This window comes from Lissotriton vulgaris, chromosome 11 (genome assembly GCF_964263255.1).
Source record: "Lissotriton vulgaris chromosome 11, aLisVul1.2, whole genome shotgun sequence".
NCBI classification, from domain to species: Eukaryota; Metazoa; Chordata; class Amphibia; order Caudata; family Salamandridae; genus Lissotriton; species Lissotriton vulgaris.
The window spans coordinates 1,004,431,804-1,004,448,762 of NC_141699.1; the positions used below are offsets into that span (position 1 = coordinate 1,004,431,804).

A 16,959-nucleotide genomic window follows, 5' to 3' on the forward strand; every position below is an offset into this window, starting at 1 on the left:
TCTGGTGGTGCCTCGCACCAGGACTGTTAAATGGGGCGATCGATGCTTCATAAACTCCGCAGCCAAACTCTGGAACACGCTTCCAATGGAACTAAAATTGGCACCCTCATTGATCCAATTCAGAAAACTCGTAAAAACATGGTTATTTGACCAATAACTGTTCAATATCTCTTCTCATAAGGTAAATTGCTTGACTAACTGAGATTGCCAGCTTAAGTCGCAGCGCCGAGACACCCACGGGTATTTGTCGCGCTTTAGAAATGTTTAAATAAATAAATAAATAAATACCCATATCAGCTCCATTGCAGCAAAGATTGAAGAGCTTACCTTACATCCTCCTCCCTAACCAACATACATATACTTTTAGATATACAGGAAATGTGTAGAAGATGACTACCATGGCATACTTTCTAGCCCTCTTCAGCCCCTCACAAATCAATCTCACTTAAGTGGATTATGGTATCACACAAGAGAGGAATACATCAAAACTATATCTCTGTGTAGATTATTTTGGATGCAATATCTGTAGTTAGAATTTAGGAATCCCTGCACACGGAGAATCCAAGTAGGTGTAGCTAACTGGATCATGCAAGCTTTCCTTATGCTTAATGGGATCCAAATATAAAACATTTTCAGAATCTAAAGACACAGTGAGCGCAAGCTTCTGTGGTTTGCGTGGATCAAACAAGCTTTCCTTAGGCACAATGGCACACAAATATACAAAATTGTTTAAAAACACATTTTTCTCACAAGTAAGCAACAGAATCCGTTGTAATTTGATATAATAGGCAATAGTCCTACCGCTATTCATCCCACACGCATCCACTTAAACTCTGTGCTCTGCATGTGTGGCTGGGCATACCAGCCTTTCTCCGCTGGGCAAACTGCCCAGCGGAGAAAGGACTTAATATGAATAGGTAAATAGACTATAGAGACTTAGGAAAACGCAGCAAGGCTGTGTAGCTGGAACAGACTGTGCCAGCTTTCCACACTAGAAATGGCATGCAAACATCAAATATTGTTTTTAAAAAATCCTCCTATTTGTCTATGGGCAAACGCCAGAATTTGCTGTCTGCAGTGAATGTCCTATCAACCTGAATTGCTACGCTCCTCCTGATAAAACAGTATCCCAGATTATGATATCACATCGCCCAGCAGCAGAAGCAGCTGTAAATGTGGCTATGCCAACTGCTATTTGCAGTTGCTTTCTTTTTCAGAAATGTGTTATATGTTATGGCTGCAGTGTTTTGCCTAGAAGGAAACCTATCACCCTCACAAGTATCTGAAGACTAAATACCGAGGAGATTCTAAGAAGATGACATTTGCAACACTTGACAAGTTTCCTTATCCATAAGGCCTTCTAACCATCATATAGTGGTAAAAATCAGAATTTCCTCACATTACATAAAAGTGGAAGAGGCTTTCAATGTCACTTAATACCAACACGCGCACCTGCATGCCACATGATAAAAAGGCACCCCAGGAACAGGGCAATTAGGGTTGTATGTTTTTTTTTTAGCCTCTTTTCACACAAATTTAGCAAGCAGGATGTCTATATATTAGTGACCTGGGATTTTTAAACACCCAGTAAAACCTACCAAAGGAAATGGCTCACTGGTTAGAGGCGGGAGACCCGGAAGCAGAGAACGGCCCGGGACCAGGGATCAATTCCCGACGCGGCAGGGTCGTGGGCCAGGGTCAGCGGACTCGCTAATTCTCGCCTCGGTGCCTACTCTAACTAGGGATCACACTCGGCAACTGAGCATTAGTTCGCCTCATCTCTACAACGGCCCCCCCACATTCGCCGGGGATGCCTGGTTTCACCTTGGAGATACCCAGTAGGGACCATCTCACAGGAATAGCCAGGACGGGTTCCTCAGCGGTCTACAGCGCCACAACGCCTCAGGGCAGCAGTGCGCTTTACAAGACGCATTACATTACATTTTAAACTTAGGGGCCCGGGAGAATTTAAGGAGGGCTCTACATGGATCACACAAGCTTTTTTGCCTCATACTCCCCTGCAAATGTTGAACTCCGGCTAAACAGGCAATATTTCCTCACATGTTAGGAATGTACAATGCCAACATTTGTTGTCAACAACAAATGTAGTAAAGGTCTGTTCGCCTCTATTTCTTCTAATAAAAAAATTTTAACAGTCAAGAGAAACAAGAAAAAACCCAGTGATTATGAAAGTCCATTTCGCAAGGGTACTGAATTGAAACGATAGCAGCTTTGTACTGTTCCTTCCTCATACCATAAGAACATCGACAAATGTGGGCAGCAGTTAAAAAAAAAAAAGATAATCTGAGAAATCACGAGGCATAACTCTGCTCACTGGTAGCTCATTCTGAAGCTTTCACCACATAAATGAAAGGAAGGATTTTCTATCAAGTTTTACATTTACATTAGTTTTACATTAGCAGTACATTCGGAGTAAGAAAATCTGGCATGCTCCGTGCAAGTGAATCCTCCCTGGATCTGCTCAGTATCTGGTGCAAGAAATCATTTTCTCGTAAATTAAAGCACTTAATTCTCTTAAATTTAGGAGACAAAACCAAATAATCCACACCCTACATCAACCGGGTACATACAGGTGGGCACTCCTCATGTGCGTATTCCGGATCCATTTAACATTGAACAGATATTGCAGTATGTACATTTGTGGGGTTTCTTGTTCACAGTCGGTGTCCTTCGATGACGTGGGCACTTTACAGCACCAGAAGCGGAGGGTTACTCAAGTTGCCAGAACAGAGCATGGACCAAGTCTTTAGCATGTAAGTAGAGTAGCAAATAAAGATGCCAACAGTCAAGAACTACCTCTATTGACATATAGTTCAAGAATCCTAGACAGGGCATAAGGCCTATCCACTCACTGGCTTAAGGTGAACGGAGGCAAAGTTAAGTAAATCCGCTAATGCTGGATTGACGCATTTATCTGACGCATTTATTTACTACATTAATACATTACCAAGGAAATCGATTTTCCTGCACCATCCATTAATAGCAGCTGCAGCCCGAAACAGCTATACATCCCAACGTCTTGATAAAATACGTATGATTTAATTATAGCAAGCAGCGCAAAACAAGCAGCTATTGCTACAAGCATTGCCGGCAAACAAGGTTACTAAAAGAAAAAATGCTTACCAACAGCAAGGAGGAGAATGCTGGCTACAAAACATCCAGCACCAACACTAAGGTAGTAAACACCGACTCGCATTTCAGGAGGCCAGAGTGGGAAGAGGGTTGCAGCTATCACAGCAATCACTAAAATACAAAACCATGGAAGATAAGTGTGAGGCAAGAATGTGCCATAATACAAGCACTATTTATGTGCACATCAAATACACCTTCATGTTTACACCTCTTTAAGTAACATTCTGTTTACTAATCTAAATGCAGAACTTAAAAAAACAGAATATAAAAATGTTTTGTACAAAGCTCTTTCTACTGGGGTTTAGCATTTTAATTGAATCATAGATGTTACTATTATCAAATTTAATGAGACTCAGTCTATTTTCCTGAAATTGGTGAAGGGCTGAATAGACCCTGTCAGGAATCAATACTGTAAGCTGAAGTCAGAAGTGAACATTTAACCCAGCAGGATGTTAAACTAGTAGGCTCTAAATAATGCTATGCACTCTATCTCCACATAAGAACTATCTTAGAGATGCCATTGGTCTGAAAGAGTTGGCATCACGTACTGTAGGTTTTTGACCCCTTCGCTGCGGCGGCTATTCCGCCGCAGCGCTAAGGGGGTGGGGCGGTCGCGCGCCAGTTCAGTGCTTTGACGGAACCGCTCCGTCACGGCTCGCGGTTGAGCTGTGCTTGTGACGGAACGGTTCCGTCACGAACCCGACTCCCCCAAGCAACACTTTTAATAGAGGGGTGATTCGAACTAACAGTGTTGGTTGGGGGAGTGGTCTACACCCATTTTAATCTGCACCTTTTTGGTTTGTTGTATTTCTACACGTACTAACAGGAACCCGATGAAGACAAACGGGTACCTACCATGTGTGGGTGCCTGAGGGCTCCTTTTTCCTCACTAGGAATTCACAACCTTTAAATTTGACACAGCTAATATTTTTGCATAGGGCACTTATGGGGGGTGGTGGACGGGCCGTCTCACCGTTTCTCTTTTTTTGCTTTATGTATATTATAGTTTAAGATACTCTTTAGTTGTTCTTGAATGATTATCCCAAGGGGTGTGAGAGTATTCTACTCTGCCCTTTCTCTCTTGTTGTTTATATATATTGGTTGACTGGGAGCCACCTGAAGATCTTGCGGCGCATGCATAGGATGTGGAAGCAGGCGGATGAGATTGAGTTAACCTGTTTCTTCATAGAAAGCTTTCTGTCAAGGATAATGTCAAGGTTGTTGGTGTGGTGCGTCGTGCGGGAGGTGGGCTAAGTTCCACATAGCACCACGTGCCTTTCCATGTCAAAGTGTTACCAAAAATGAGGACTTCCGTCTTATCAGTGTTGAGTTTGAGACAGTTGTCCTTCTTACAGTCAGTGACGTTCATCATCTGTGAAAGTTGGCTCTGGTGGTGGAGGGGTATTCCGACAGCAAGATAACAAGCTGGGTGTCGTCGCCATAAGAGATGATGTAGAGTCCGTGCAACCTGACAGTTGGCCAGGGGGGTCATGAAGGTGTTGAAGAGGGTAGGCCTGAGGAACAATCCTTGGGGGGCGCCGAAGATCTTCTTGGGCTCCGGGGCAAACGGTGGAAGGTGGATTCTCTGGGTTTTTCCGGTGAGTTATGAGGTAATCCTTTTGAGGGCGTCCCCCTGGATTCTGATGTGGCAGAGTCTGTTCATCAGGATGCAATGGTAGACGGTGTCAAAGGCATCTAAAAGGTCCAGGAGGATGAGGGCTATTTCGTTGGGGTCCTGCAGAGCCCTGATGTCACTGGTGGCTGCGATCAGGGATTTCTCTGTGCTGTGGTTGGCTCAAAAAACTGTTTGGGAGGGGTCTAGGCGGTTGTGTTCTATGTTTTTGTGAGTTGCTGGCTGATCTATTTCTCGAGAACTTTTGCTGGAAAGGGCAGCAGAGAGATGGGTCAGTAGCTCATCTGTTCTTTTGGGTCAGCGGATGTTTTTTTCAGGAGGGACCTCACTTTAGCGCCGTTCCAATCCTCAGGGAAGGAGGCTGAGGTGATTGAGGCGTTCAAGACTTTCCTGAGGTCATTGCCAATTGTTTTGCTTTCGAGGTAGAAGACATGGTGGGGACAGGGAGTCGGTGGTTGCCGCTGAGGGCACCGAGTTTATGATTGAGATTGTGGCTTGTGCGGTGAGAAGATACCAGAGGGTGAGCAGGTGTTCAGGGTCTGTGTTCATGGCTACGAACAGGTTGATGCTGTTGGCGGTTGGAGGGTGTGGGGGGGGGGGGATTGTTGGGGTTTGAAGTTTTCATAGATGGCGGAGATCTTGTTGTGGAAGAAGTCTGCCAGGGTGTCTCACAGTTCTTGGGAGGGTGTAATGTCGTACTCGGTGGCAGCGGGATTGGAGAACTCCTCTGCAATGGCAAAGAGTTCCTTGATGCAGTTTGTGCAGGCTTCAATGCGGCCTGCTAGGGCGTTTTCTTTGTTTCTTTCAGGAGGTGGTGGTACAGGTTGAGTGCTGTCTTTAAGGCGTTAGGGTCTTCCGTCTTTTTGCTGATGCACCATTTCCTTTCTAGTTGCCGGCACTTGCACTTGGTGGATTTCAGCTCCTCGAAGAACCAGCTGGATTTTTTGGTAGGCCCTTTGGATTTGACTGGCTTGGCGGGGGCGTTTATGACAGCATTCTGTGATCCACTGGGAGAAGTCTTTTGCTGCTTGACCTGAGATGGGTGTTGAGTCTGGGAGGTGGGAACAGAGAGTTGTTCCACTGGTCTTCTGATGACTTTTCTCAGTCTGTGCACATGTAGCTGGAGGGCACGGTGTCGGAGTTGGTAGAGCCTGAGATGGTGAAGTGGACGCTGTAGTGCTCAGTCCAGGTGAGCTGTGTGACATGGTTGTACTTGATGTTCCAGCTATGGCCAGAGGCGGGGGCTATTGCTGCAAGCCAGGCCTCCTTTGCCCTGTCTGACTGTACAACATACTAACATGATGCTAGTCAGATTTATTTTTTATATTTTGTTCATCAAAACATGGTAATTCCATCCAATCACCCTCCCTCAAACAAATACATTAAACAATATATCAGCTTTACACATGTGAAGGGAATTCTGGGTAAGAAACAGTGGAGGTGTCGGAGCATGTTCGACAGGACCACAGTACATGCAGGGACTACTAGGCCTCAACCTTGGTGTTTGACGTCCTTTGATACTAATGTCCCAGGGCCCGCCTTACTATGGCCCTGCAAACTGGGCCAAATACAACACCTTCTGCACTTAAATCTTGAGTATCAATGGCGAGCAGTCATACTCTTCTCATGGGGACAGAGTTGGGGTGATCAACCCATAGACACAATAATCTCTGCGTAGCCAAGTGCTTGTAATTTCGGGGAAAAAGGATCAAATCAAATATGTCTGCTTTTCTGAGAATGATTCTATGTAGGGTCTGTACCCACCATGCTCCCTCTGCTATTCCCTCCCAGTGGACCCCAGAGCCCCCTACCTTTGTAGGAGCTCAGAGATAACATGAATCAAGCTCCGATGCAGCATTACACTCACAGTCAAATGTGCAGGCAGGATTTTTTTTGTCTTAACCCTTTTGTAGGGTAGATGACACCTTTAGAGTTCTTGTTTTCAGTGGCAGTCCTCCAGCAGGTGCGGTGGAGACCTGGCACAGGCCACCTCCTCCAGCCTATCCACTCAGCCCCTCTCTATTTAGACGAAGCACTGTTGTAGACGAGGGCACAGCTGAAGTGATCTTTAGATGCTGAAGAGGAGTCCCTACCCAGGCTAAGAATGAATGCCGAATGGGTCAATCTCGGGTTGGTCAAAGTCACAGCATTTTCAATCACAGCAGAGGCAAGTGCAGCCCTTGCCTAGGTCCAGAGCCAACATGAAGCTGCAGCTCTCGTCCAGGCGTATGGCCAACACAGAGTTGCTGCCCACATCTGGGTCTACAGCAATAGCAAAATTGAGCATTAACTGGACCGAAGATGATAACTGGACCGAAGATGAGCACAGTTTTGCAGTTCCTGTCAGGGTCTGGGAGGAGAGACTAGTGGAGGCCTAGAGCTGTCAGGGTCTGGTAGGAGAGATTAATGTAGGCCGAGATGCGACATGAGTCCTCCCTAGTTCACTCTTGCGCAGTCAGCATTCACTGGATGTCCCACAGCCATTGCGGGGGACGTGAAGAGCCTCTCTCCTCCAGTAGAGCAAGGTAGGCTCGGTTCCATGCCTTAGCTGGCAGACAGACTTGTAGGTGCTTTATGGCAGCTAAACAACTCATCCTGTAGAAAGTGGAAAACTGGCCGTCAGGCAGACCAGATCTGTTTGCAAAGTTTATTTACTTCTATATGAAGCACACTCTTGTTCATAAAAGATTTGGAAGGACACAATGGGGTGGTGAGGGTCCTACATTTATACACAGCTTCTAGACAGGGGATGTGGATTCACAACCTCAAACCACAGAACCTGTTTAAAGTGGATCTACTTTTAAGTGTCCTCCTCAGACTTCTCACTCAACACAGCATTTATTTAGTTACTTGGATGCTTCTTCACCTCTCACAACATAGTCTGCAGTTCTGCCCCTTTCCCCTAATAACCACCAAATGACAGTGCTAAAGAAGTCTTATCAATGACTCATTGCTAACAAGAGACATTATGGAATTCCTAAAGTAAGCCAGTCCCCTTCCTCCTCACTTCAGTGTCTGGATCTTCTCCTTCCAACTACAGGAGAGCAGGCTATACACTTCCACTGTCTGAGAACACACAGTCCTTACCCTTCATTTTATGCTATAGCAGGTCAGAAGTATCCAACATGGACCCCACTAGCCTCCATTACTCAGTCTCACTTACACAAGCAACTTACTGCCATGTATGTTAGACACAGAACAGGTTTACATGTACTTGACATACATGGGATCCTTACAATGTTGTAGGCATACACATAATAGCCAAACTTTACATAGGTGTACCAGTAAGCCTATACTTCCAGTTACACAATTAAAAAGATCAGAACAAATGATTTCCTCTAAAACTAAGATACACGTCTACCACCTGTACTAAATCCAGGACAGGGAGAGTAATCCACTACCCACAATGAGGACATGCTTGGTGTGCCCGTAGAGGTCACAGGAAAATTCGAGGACCACTGACAATCAGGGATAGCCCATACCTCTGTGAAAAAGTAAGGATGCCTAGATATACATACAGTTGGTCATGCAAGGAAGTGGAACAAGCACATATGCAATGCTGGCGACATTCTAGTCCCAATAAACACCGAGATCGGACTATGTGGCTCAATAATTCAGTACTGGAGAAGAATAGTCATTGAATCAGTCAAACCAGTGAGGAAAGTCCATCTGTACTGCCATGATTCATTCCAGCTTTGTGCTCAACTGTTTAATGTATGCCTTGCTGTGAAACAAACCATCTCAGAATCTTCCCTTCCTTCACTGAAATCCACCAGATAAGTGGTTTGTGATGTCTAACCACAAACATGGAACCAAATAAATATCACTGGAACCTTTTTAAAGACCACACTATTGCAAAGCATTCTTTCTCAATAGCCATCCAGTTCTTCTGTATAGGGAGTCATCTGTGACTGATAAAGGCCACTAGATGCTCTCTATGGTTATTAAGCCGAGCCAATACTGATCCAACTCCTTTATCTGAGGCGCAAGACTGTACAATGAAGGGCGGACTGTAGCCAGGAACCTTTAGTCCAGGAGCATTGAACAGTGCTCTCTTCAGGCCCTAAAAGAGAGGGATTACAATCGGTTTAAAGCTTTTTTTTTAAAGTACTAAACCTATTTAGCCTTTCTGAATTGTTTTTCCGAATTGTTAAATGGGTTTAGAAATGGTTTGCACATCCTTGTTAGAATGGGCGTGTTTTGGGCATCCATTCTAAAAAGCGGTTCGCACCTCGATATATCAACGGTTATAAACTAATTCTGGTTACAAACAATGGACCAGCTACCTAAACCCAAGCTGGCATGGAAATTGATTTGCAAAGGGGAAGGAGTCACCTTTGAATCTGATTCCCTTAGTGAACTGGTGTGCAAGTGGTTCAATGGTCTGCTTAAAGAATAAATCCGTCTTGAAAAAGCAATCACTGTGATGGTAGTCTGCTGTCCACTACAGGCTAACATTCCTTTGGTTGTAGTCAATTACTAGGTGTCACAAATGGTGACCTCCCAATGAATATTATTAAGGCTAGTTGGTGTGCAACCCCCTTTAATTCTGTATCTTGTAAACTCACCATAAAGTACATAGGGCGGTTCACAAAATCAAATTGCATTTCCAAAAAGTCAGTGTAAAATTTCAGCAAATGTAATCTTTGTATATCAAGGCCAAAGTCAATTAAGGAAAATTAACCACATGTATAAGGAATACTTTTTCTTGGACTTGACTCATAATGGAAAAAAAATCTTGGTTTGGATAAATGAAAGGTGTCCCTAAAATTAGCAATCTTAATATTAATGAGTTACACATCACTAGGGTAGTGATGCTACAACCTATGCTAAACTCATAATAGAATTAGACTATTTAAGTCATCATGGTGTTCACATACTCACACTTACCAAGTATAAGTCCCATCGCAAATGTCTTGAAATGGACTGGGTCATAAATCCACACATATACCTGAAATCATTTAAAAACATTTAAAAGTCAATCAACAACATTGGAACAAAAAAGTTAAAAAATTTACCATCAAGCCCAACATAGTTAAAGTAAACAATAAAGTTACAAATTCAAGTGAATTATCTTTTCTACCACAACTGATACAAAATGTCACCCACCAAAGTTAAACAATCGTTGTTAGAGCCAATAGGACTAAACTATAAAAAGCTGAGCAATTTTGTTTGCCATTTTTTCTGCCACACCCTTACGAACGTGCATCAAAATGCATGTGGATGAATAGGCGGCAAAATTTCAATGGGTCTTCTACTTGAGAAAACCAAATTTCAAGATGGCTGATATGCACACAAATTTTTCTTACAGCACGCATGCTTTATGATGTGTGCGCATGTGGTGCATGTGCTAGTGATGTGATGCATGGGAGGGATTTTCAGATTATCATTCTAACACAGAAGACAGTAATGTTAGAGAAGTAAATAAACGTGAAAAAATTGAAAAACAAGTGCACACACGAAAAGCAGAACAAGCATTGGCATAGCCAATAGGTCTCGCCTTTGGGACCTTATAAGTATTTAGTTATGCAGCACAATATCCTTGGTGCAACAACATTAACTGTTCCATGGCTAAACACGTATAAGGTCCTAAAGGCGAGACCTATTGGCTATGGCAATGCTTGTTTTCTGTAGTTTTAGATAGCGCAAACTCAACCCTAATGAAGCCCTTTACATTACAATTATAATACACAAGGGCATATTCATTGTTGGTAGAAAGGGGACATGAAGTGATTTGCCCAGAATCACAGTATGTTGAGCGGGCTGAGACTCAAATCTGCTTCTACAGCTAAAAATTCAGCAGCTCTGGTCGTTACGCCACATCCTCTCCCCTTATGGGAGGAATGGCGCCTATACCGACAAAATGACACTTCAAAGCACCGAGAGGTAGCAGGTGTTGAAGGAAGAAACATGACAGGGAACGAGGAGACGGAGGAGCAAGGAATGGACTGGAGAGGTTAGAAGTGGAGGGAAGAAAAAACGGGAAAGGGAAGAAGGGAACAGGAGAAAGAAGAGGGAGAAGAAAGAAGGAAGGACCTGTTGATGGGGAAAGGGGTATGTGAGTGAAAACGAGCGAATGAGAGACGAAAAGAGAGACCAGGACATGCATAAAGGGGATTGGGAGGCACAGGAGAGAGGAAAGGAGGGTATATTAGAGACAAGGACGGAGGACAGAAAGCATGAGGGATCAAGAAAGACTAGGGAGGAACAGAAATAGAGCAATGGACGAAAGATGCAAGATGAAATAGGACAGGCAAGGAGGGAACAGAACGGAAAGAGAGAACAGTGGCGGAGCAGAGGAACTGCGAAGGCACGAGCGAAAAGCAAAAAAAAATAACAGACACACAGCGTTTCCCTTAAGGGAGCGAGCAGGGGCACCATCTGTTTGCAAGATAATTACAAACCGATGTCGCCAAAGCTCGCTCCCGCAAGGGAAACGCCAAACGTGCACGTGTTGCAATAGAAAGCAATGCAAAGCGTGCACGTTTTTGGCCAAAAAAGCTGATCGATTCCAAGAGGTCCCCTCCTATGCAGCACATGGGCGCTGCATAGGCGAGACCTAAAAAGGCGTTCGAAATGGTGTGCAACAAGTGAACAGTGAGGAAGAGAGGGGTTAGCCTGGGAGTTAGAATGCTTAAGATTGTGGATTCTTGGAAAGTATTTTAGTAAATGCGGCTTCTGCCCTTGTACACCGACAATACAGTGTATTTATTTTTTTTCTAGACAACAATGAGCTGCCCCTTTGTGTCTTGAAAACCAATTAAGCTTAATCTCACTCCAAGGTGGTGTGCAAAGAACTAGACCTCGAGAACCCAACTGCATTTCCTGAAATAAGGATAAAATCCCAGCCCTCTGCATTACTGGACCTCCGACCTTTCCACGCTCGAACACAATGAGCACAAGTTTGACATTTCGTACACAAGTATTTTCGAATTCCAAGGTGGCGACATGGAGCCTTAGCGGCGTTTCTGGTTATTTACCGCCATAACAAATGTTTCCCAACCAAATTCTTAAAGATAGAGTAAATCTGGACGTCCATCCTTCCCGAGTAGAAGCAAAAGTAAGATCGAATGGATACTGATTAGAACTCACTGGATCTTCCCAAGGGCCATGTCTCCCAAACAGTCTCCTTGTGCTCTCAAGCTAACTCTGCACTGCATATAAAGACAGAAACAAACCACCCTGCACTTTATGCAGATAAATGACATTTTAAAATAGCAAGAAAGTAAATTCCTTCAACCTTCTAACTGATTTACTTGAAGTACAAAAAAAAGAATTTGTAAGTGTTTAATTGCCTTTCATTTGGTATGGAAGCGAGAAATGGCATCTCGAGTTGTGCATTGTGTGTTTCTGCTTCAAATGCAACAAACCAATCTCTTAAAAAGGAATTTTAAATCAGTGTTCAGTAGTCTCAAGTCTTGGAAGCATCACATTCACATTCTATCAAAGAAAAATGCATGTACTACTAAAAAATCAGGACAACACACATGAAAAGCCATTACACTCGTCAACCTTAGGAAAATTGTGTACTTATGATGCAGATATATTTTGCAAGACAAACTAAGCAAAATATCTTCCTTTTTAGGTCTCCTGTGGCGTGGCAGCGCATGCACTGCTTGCCTCGAGAGATTTATTGTTAACAAGGACTTCCAGAAGAAAGCTTCAAGCCCCGCCCCTAATTTCCATTGGCTGGAGTCACCGTTTATGTTAAACCGTGGCATGCCACTAGAAATGAGGGTTTTCTGTATACACCCTTTCGCCTCCGAGCCGGACTCGGTGGCCTGCTTTGCGTCTGTCGCAAAGCACTTTCTTATCTTTATGGGGCCATGTGTTTCTAACACGATACCATAAAGACAAGAGATCCCCATGCTCCAGCTGCAGCGCAGTCCTCTTTCACTTTCGGAACAGCGCCTTTTTCAGCTGTAAGCAGGCGCTTGAAGCTGATCCCTTATTTCAGCTTTAAATGAGGTTTGATGTTGAGCGTGCGAAATACAAGAATTTTTGCAGCTCTGCTTGTTTCAAAAATGTATACCTGTGCGTTGCTTCTAACATCCCTGGGGTCCTCGCACGTTTTTTATGCATGCCTCGCATGCAGCACCCTTAGAAAACACACAGCCCGATTTCTCTGTTCCTGCTTCACAATTTGCATGAAAACAACTAAGAAGGCTGTGGCGGCTCTGCAGCTGAATCGCTTATGCGCTAAGTGCCGGACGTGACTCACGAGCACTGGCAAAGCGGATTTTAGTGGCTGTTATAATGGTTGATGTCGTGTGTGCTTGCGTGTGAAATACAAGTATTTTTGCAGCTCAGCTTTTTCTTTTATTTACCCTTTACTCTCCTGAAATGAATCACCCCCTGCTATTCTGGTACTGAGAATAAAACTCTCCTGATGGTCCTCGCTCTGCGAGGCATGTAATATTTGTGCTGTAGCACGTGAACTGTTTCATGGACCTCCGAAGGATGAAAGTTCGAGCTTGCCCCGCCCTGATCAGAACCGGGGTGTAGCTTCTGGAGCGGGTGCATTAACCCGCTCTGCTAGTTCAACGTTCTTCTTGGATACTATGAACTGGTCAGGTTCAGTACCAGTGCACAGAAGGCAGAGCATCGGCTGTGTCTTTTGCGGTATATGTACTCTGCCATGGTCCTCCTGTGCATGCACAGGATAGGGGTTTTAAGGAAGAAAACCGAGAAGGGAACGTAAAAAAAGAAAAGACGAGTGAGCATTAGACTGAAGGGGAGCAAACACTCCCGCTATATAATTGATGCCTAGGTGACGCGCTGCAGAAAGGTGGCAAGCAGTGATTGGTATAGCACTATGTTGTCATTTGCAGTGATTCGTATAGCGAGGAATTGTCATTTTCGAGAGTCTGATTCTTGTGTGCAGCCACTGTTGGCGATTACACCTATCCATGGTTTCTGGTGCCCTTAGTCAACACTTTACCAGACAGGAGCCGCGAAGAGCAGGTAAAACCCACTTAGTTACTTGTGTATAGCGCCTCTGAAACAGTCACAATAGTATGTATGTTAAGTCGCCGTCATCTTCAGCAGTGGAAGAGCCATGACCCTGCCCTCTCCGAGCTGTGTGGCACATAACCCGCACCCGCAGTGTGGCTAGCTGTATAGCACGGACCTAGCGCCAAGAAGCATATTAGGGGTTGAGGTAGAGAGGATTGTGAGGCACAGTAGAGGCCGAGGGCTGAGGTTGAGAGCAGAACAGGGAGGTGCACAGTGAGGGGAGGAGGGAGAAAGTGAGTTGAGGTAGCCAGTCACAGAACTAGATGTAGGCACAAAGAGTGGTGTAAAGAGGTGAGGACACGAGATATATAGAGGCGGAGTAGAGCAAGCCATCTTGGGAGATCGTTGAGGTAGAGGGAGGTGAGGTACAGAGGGGTAAATACACTAAGATTTAGCAGGTGTATTGGGGGAGAGGCAGAGATAGGTGAGGCAGAGGGAGGTGAGGTACAGAGGGGTAAATACACTAAGATTTTGCAGAAGTGGAGGGGGAGAGGTAGAGATTGGTGAGGTAGAGGAAGGTGAGGTACAGAGGGGTAAATACACTACAATTTAGCAGGTGTGGAGGAGAAGAGGTAGAGACAGATCGGTGAGGTATAAGAGGGGTGAAGTAAGAAAAAAGTACATGATAGAAATATTTGTTTGAATTGAGACTGGGGTGAGAGGGTTAAACTAGGGCAGGCTGGGCAACCACTCTTTGGCGCTCTTTACGACTGGAACAGTAAACTGCAGCCACGTGCAAACACCACAAGGTCACAATTATACGTGTGTTAGATGGCATCGCACTGCACCCATAAAGTCCAATCCTCAAATGAAATGTGAGCAGGTCCAATGTGCTGAGATTTACTGGGTACAAATATCCGGTAAACACTGCAACGCGCAGATTTACGAGCATTTCTTCCCAAATCCAGTCAGATTCATATGTCACACATTTTACGTTTGAGGGAAAGTAATTCCTCGTAGGATTAATTGCAGATTAAATAGACTAAATTTTGTGGCAAAAAAATGCAATTTAAGCAGCACTAAGCAGCACACTTTCTGATAATATTACTTCATTATTTTGATATTTTTAGGCTTGTTAACACTGCCTGGGTATTAGCTGTTCCTCAGTACCAGTTTAGCAGTTTAATATGGCAATAAGCTACAGAAAGTGACCAGTCAACCTTTGCAGAGGGCCTTCCCCTGAGTGGCAACATAGTTCCCTGTGTTTTTTACGTATGGGCACAATGGCGGCTGCTTTATTTTGAGGTATTAGCATATTTAGCGCGGCTCCCGCTTCAGGGACACCACACTCAGCATATTTATTTATTTTAATTTAATACCGAGCAAAGCGCACACTTCACGGACACAGCTCTCGGTTAAATTTATAATTTTTTAAAATGTAATACAGACGCGGCGCCCGCTTCAGGGACACTGCGCTCTTTTTTTCATTTAATGAGCGCAGCGCGGACACCACGCTCTGCAATGCAATAGGTGTTGCTTTTAGTATTGTAAATGACAATGCCTTTTAATTTTTTATAAAAGGAATTGCCATTTATATATATGGAATTTACAATACCAATAGCTCCAAAACTCGCAGTTGCGAGACCTATTGCATTGTAAATGCTTGTTTGAACAGCAATGAAAAAACACTACAATGGGACATTTGTGAAACGCAAATGTGCTCGAAACTACTGTTCAATCACACAATTGTGGACGTCGATTAACTAAAATACCAGGAATAGTGGAAGTGACATGATGCACCCTCTCCGTAACTTAGTGAAATCGCAAGATGGATCCATTGTCCTACCCTTAGCTCCCCAGCACCCTATTTCCTAAATCAGTGCAGGGTGAATGGCAAGTCTAGCAAACTGTAGAGCGCAGAGCGCGTGCTCAGAGCTACCTTCTGTTCCTGTAGCTACCTTCATGATCCCCAAGACCTGGGGTAGTAAGGGCAGGCCCAGATGGGCCAAGAAAAGGCCAGGAGTGTAGCCTGGTGATCCCTAATTTACCTCCATATACAAAACACAGGCAAGTCTTGTAAACTAGGAGGATTCTGGGGGAGGGGGACAACCCTAGGTAAAGGATCTCCACAGTAAAATAGGCAAACTATTGGATTTAACAACACAGTGTCATTTTCTTTTGTTTACCGGTAGGAGAATGCCTATGAAGAATAACACATCAAATCAAATCAAATTCACTTTATTCGGTTTCTTTTCAAGACTTAAAAACCATAAAAGCGTAGCATACAAATACAGAATGTAAACATTTAAAATCTTTAGTTTAAAAAAAAGAACCATCCAATGTATTATAAAAAATTGTCACGTGTTTCCAAAGCAATGGTCTAGTCATTTCATCTGAACAAATTCATAATTTACAGAAATGCTTTATACAAAACAGACAAGTCTTTTTTTAAAATAGTATTACATTTTTCCGTGATTTGATAACAGTTTTTAAAAATAATACTATATTTTTTGCATAACAATCCTTCTCCAATAATTGGAGTGCAAAGTAAGCCGGGCAACATTGCCTCAGACCCCACATTTTCCAAATTGGGATGATCCATCTTTTTCTATATACCCCATAATATTTGCAAAATAACAATGTGTATTGTTGATTGGGCTGCAACCTCACACGGGCATGGTCCGAAGTTTCTTGACCAATCGTTTGTTTCAGGGAACAACACTAAATGATAAAAGCAATCTAGTCTGAATCTGACCAATATGAATCTTTAATATCCAGTTAACCGATAAGTCAGATATGGTTGCATTCCTAAGGTGGAAAGAATCGACTGGTTTTGGCGAACCGTGGGCTTGTGAGCTTCACTTACATATCTCAACTCGTCCGTGTGAAGCATGGACTGTTTTTTTAAATCTTTTCTGGAAATGCTATTCAGCTTTGATGGATTACTGAAATACTCAGGTTGTCCCATCATAAAATCTTTAATATATTTCAGCCATCTAATATCTAGGGCTTTCTCTAGTTTAAGGGAATCGCTTATAACGCTTTGATTAAAAGTTGTCTTTGTTGACGTCCAAATACGATGCCGCAAAAAGGGTGGCTGGACTCTTGTTTTATCCGTTATCCATTGCATTCCCAGCTCTGAATGACAGACAAACTCTGAAGTAGAGGATGGGACTGCCAATACATAGCGGATGAAAGCATTTTCAACTTTTCTTATT

At 43.7% G+C, this 16,959-nt stretch overlaps 1 protein-coding gene across 2 annotated transcripts in view; it reads right to left on the bottom strand.

The window, feature by feature from the left end:
- The window catches only part of SEC62 (SEC62 preprotein translocation factor), a 175,341-nt gene that overhangs the window by 22,694 nt on the left and 135,688 nt on the right, over positions 1–16,959 (bottom strand). For both annotated transcript variants that reach the window (XM_086944300.1, XM_086944301.1), the window contains exons 6-7: positions 9,677–9,737; positions 3,145–3,264 (exon numbers count right to left, since the gene is read on the bottom strand). In XM_086944300.1, coding sequence (XP_086800426.1) covers positions 3,145–3,264; positions 9,677–9,737 — 181 coding nt within the window. The remainder of the gene's footprint in view (positions 1–3,144; positions 3,265–9,676; positions 9,738–16,959) is intronic.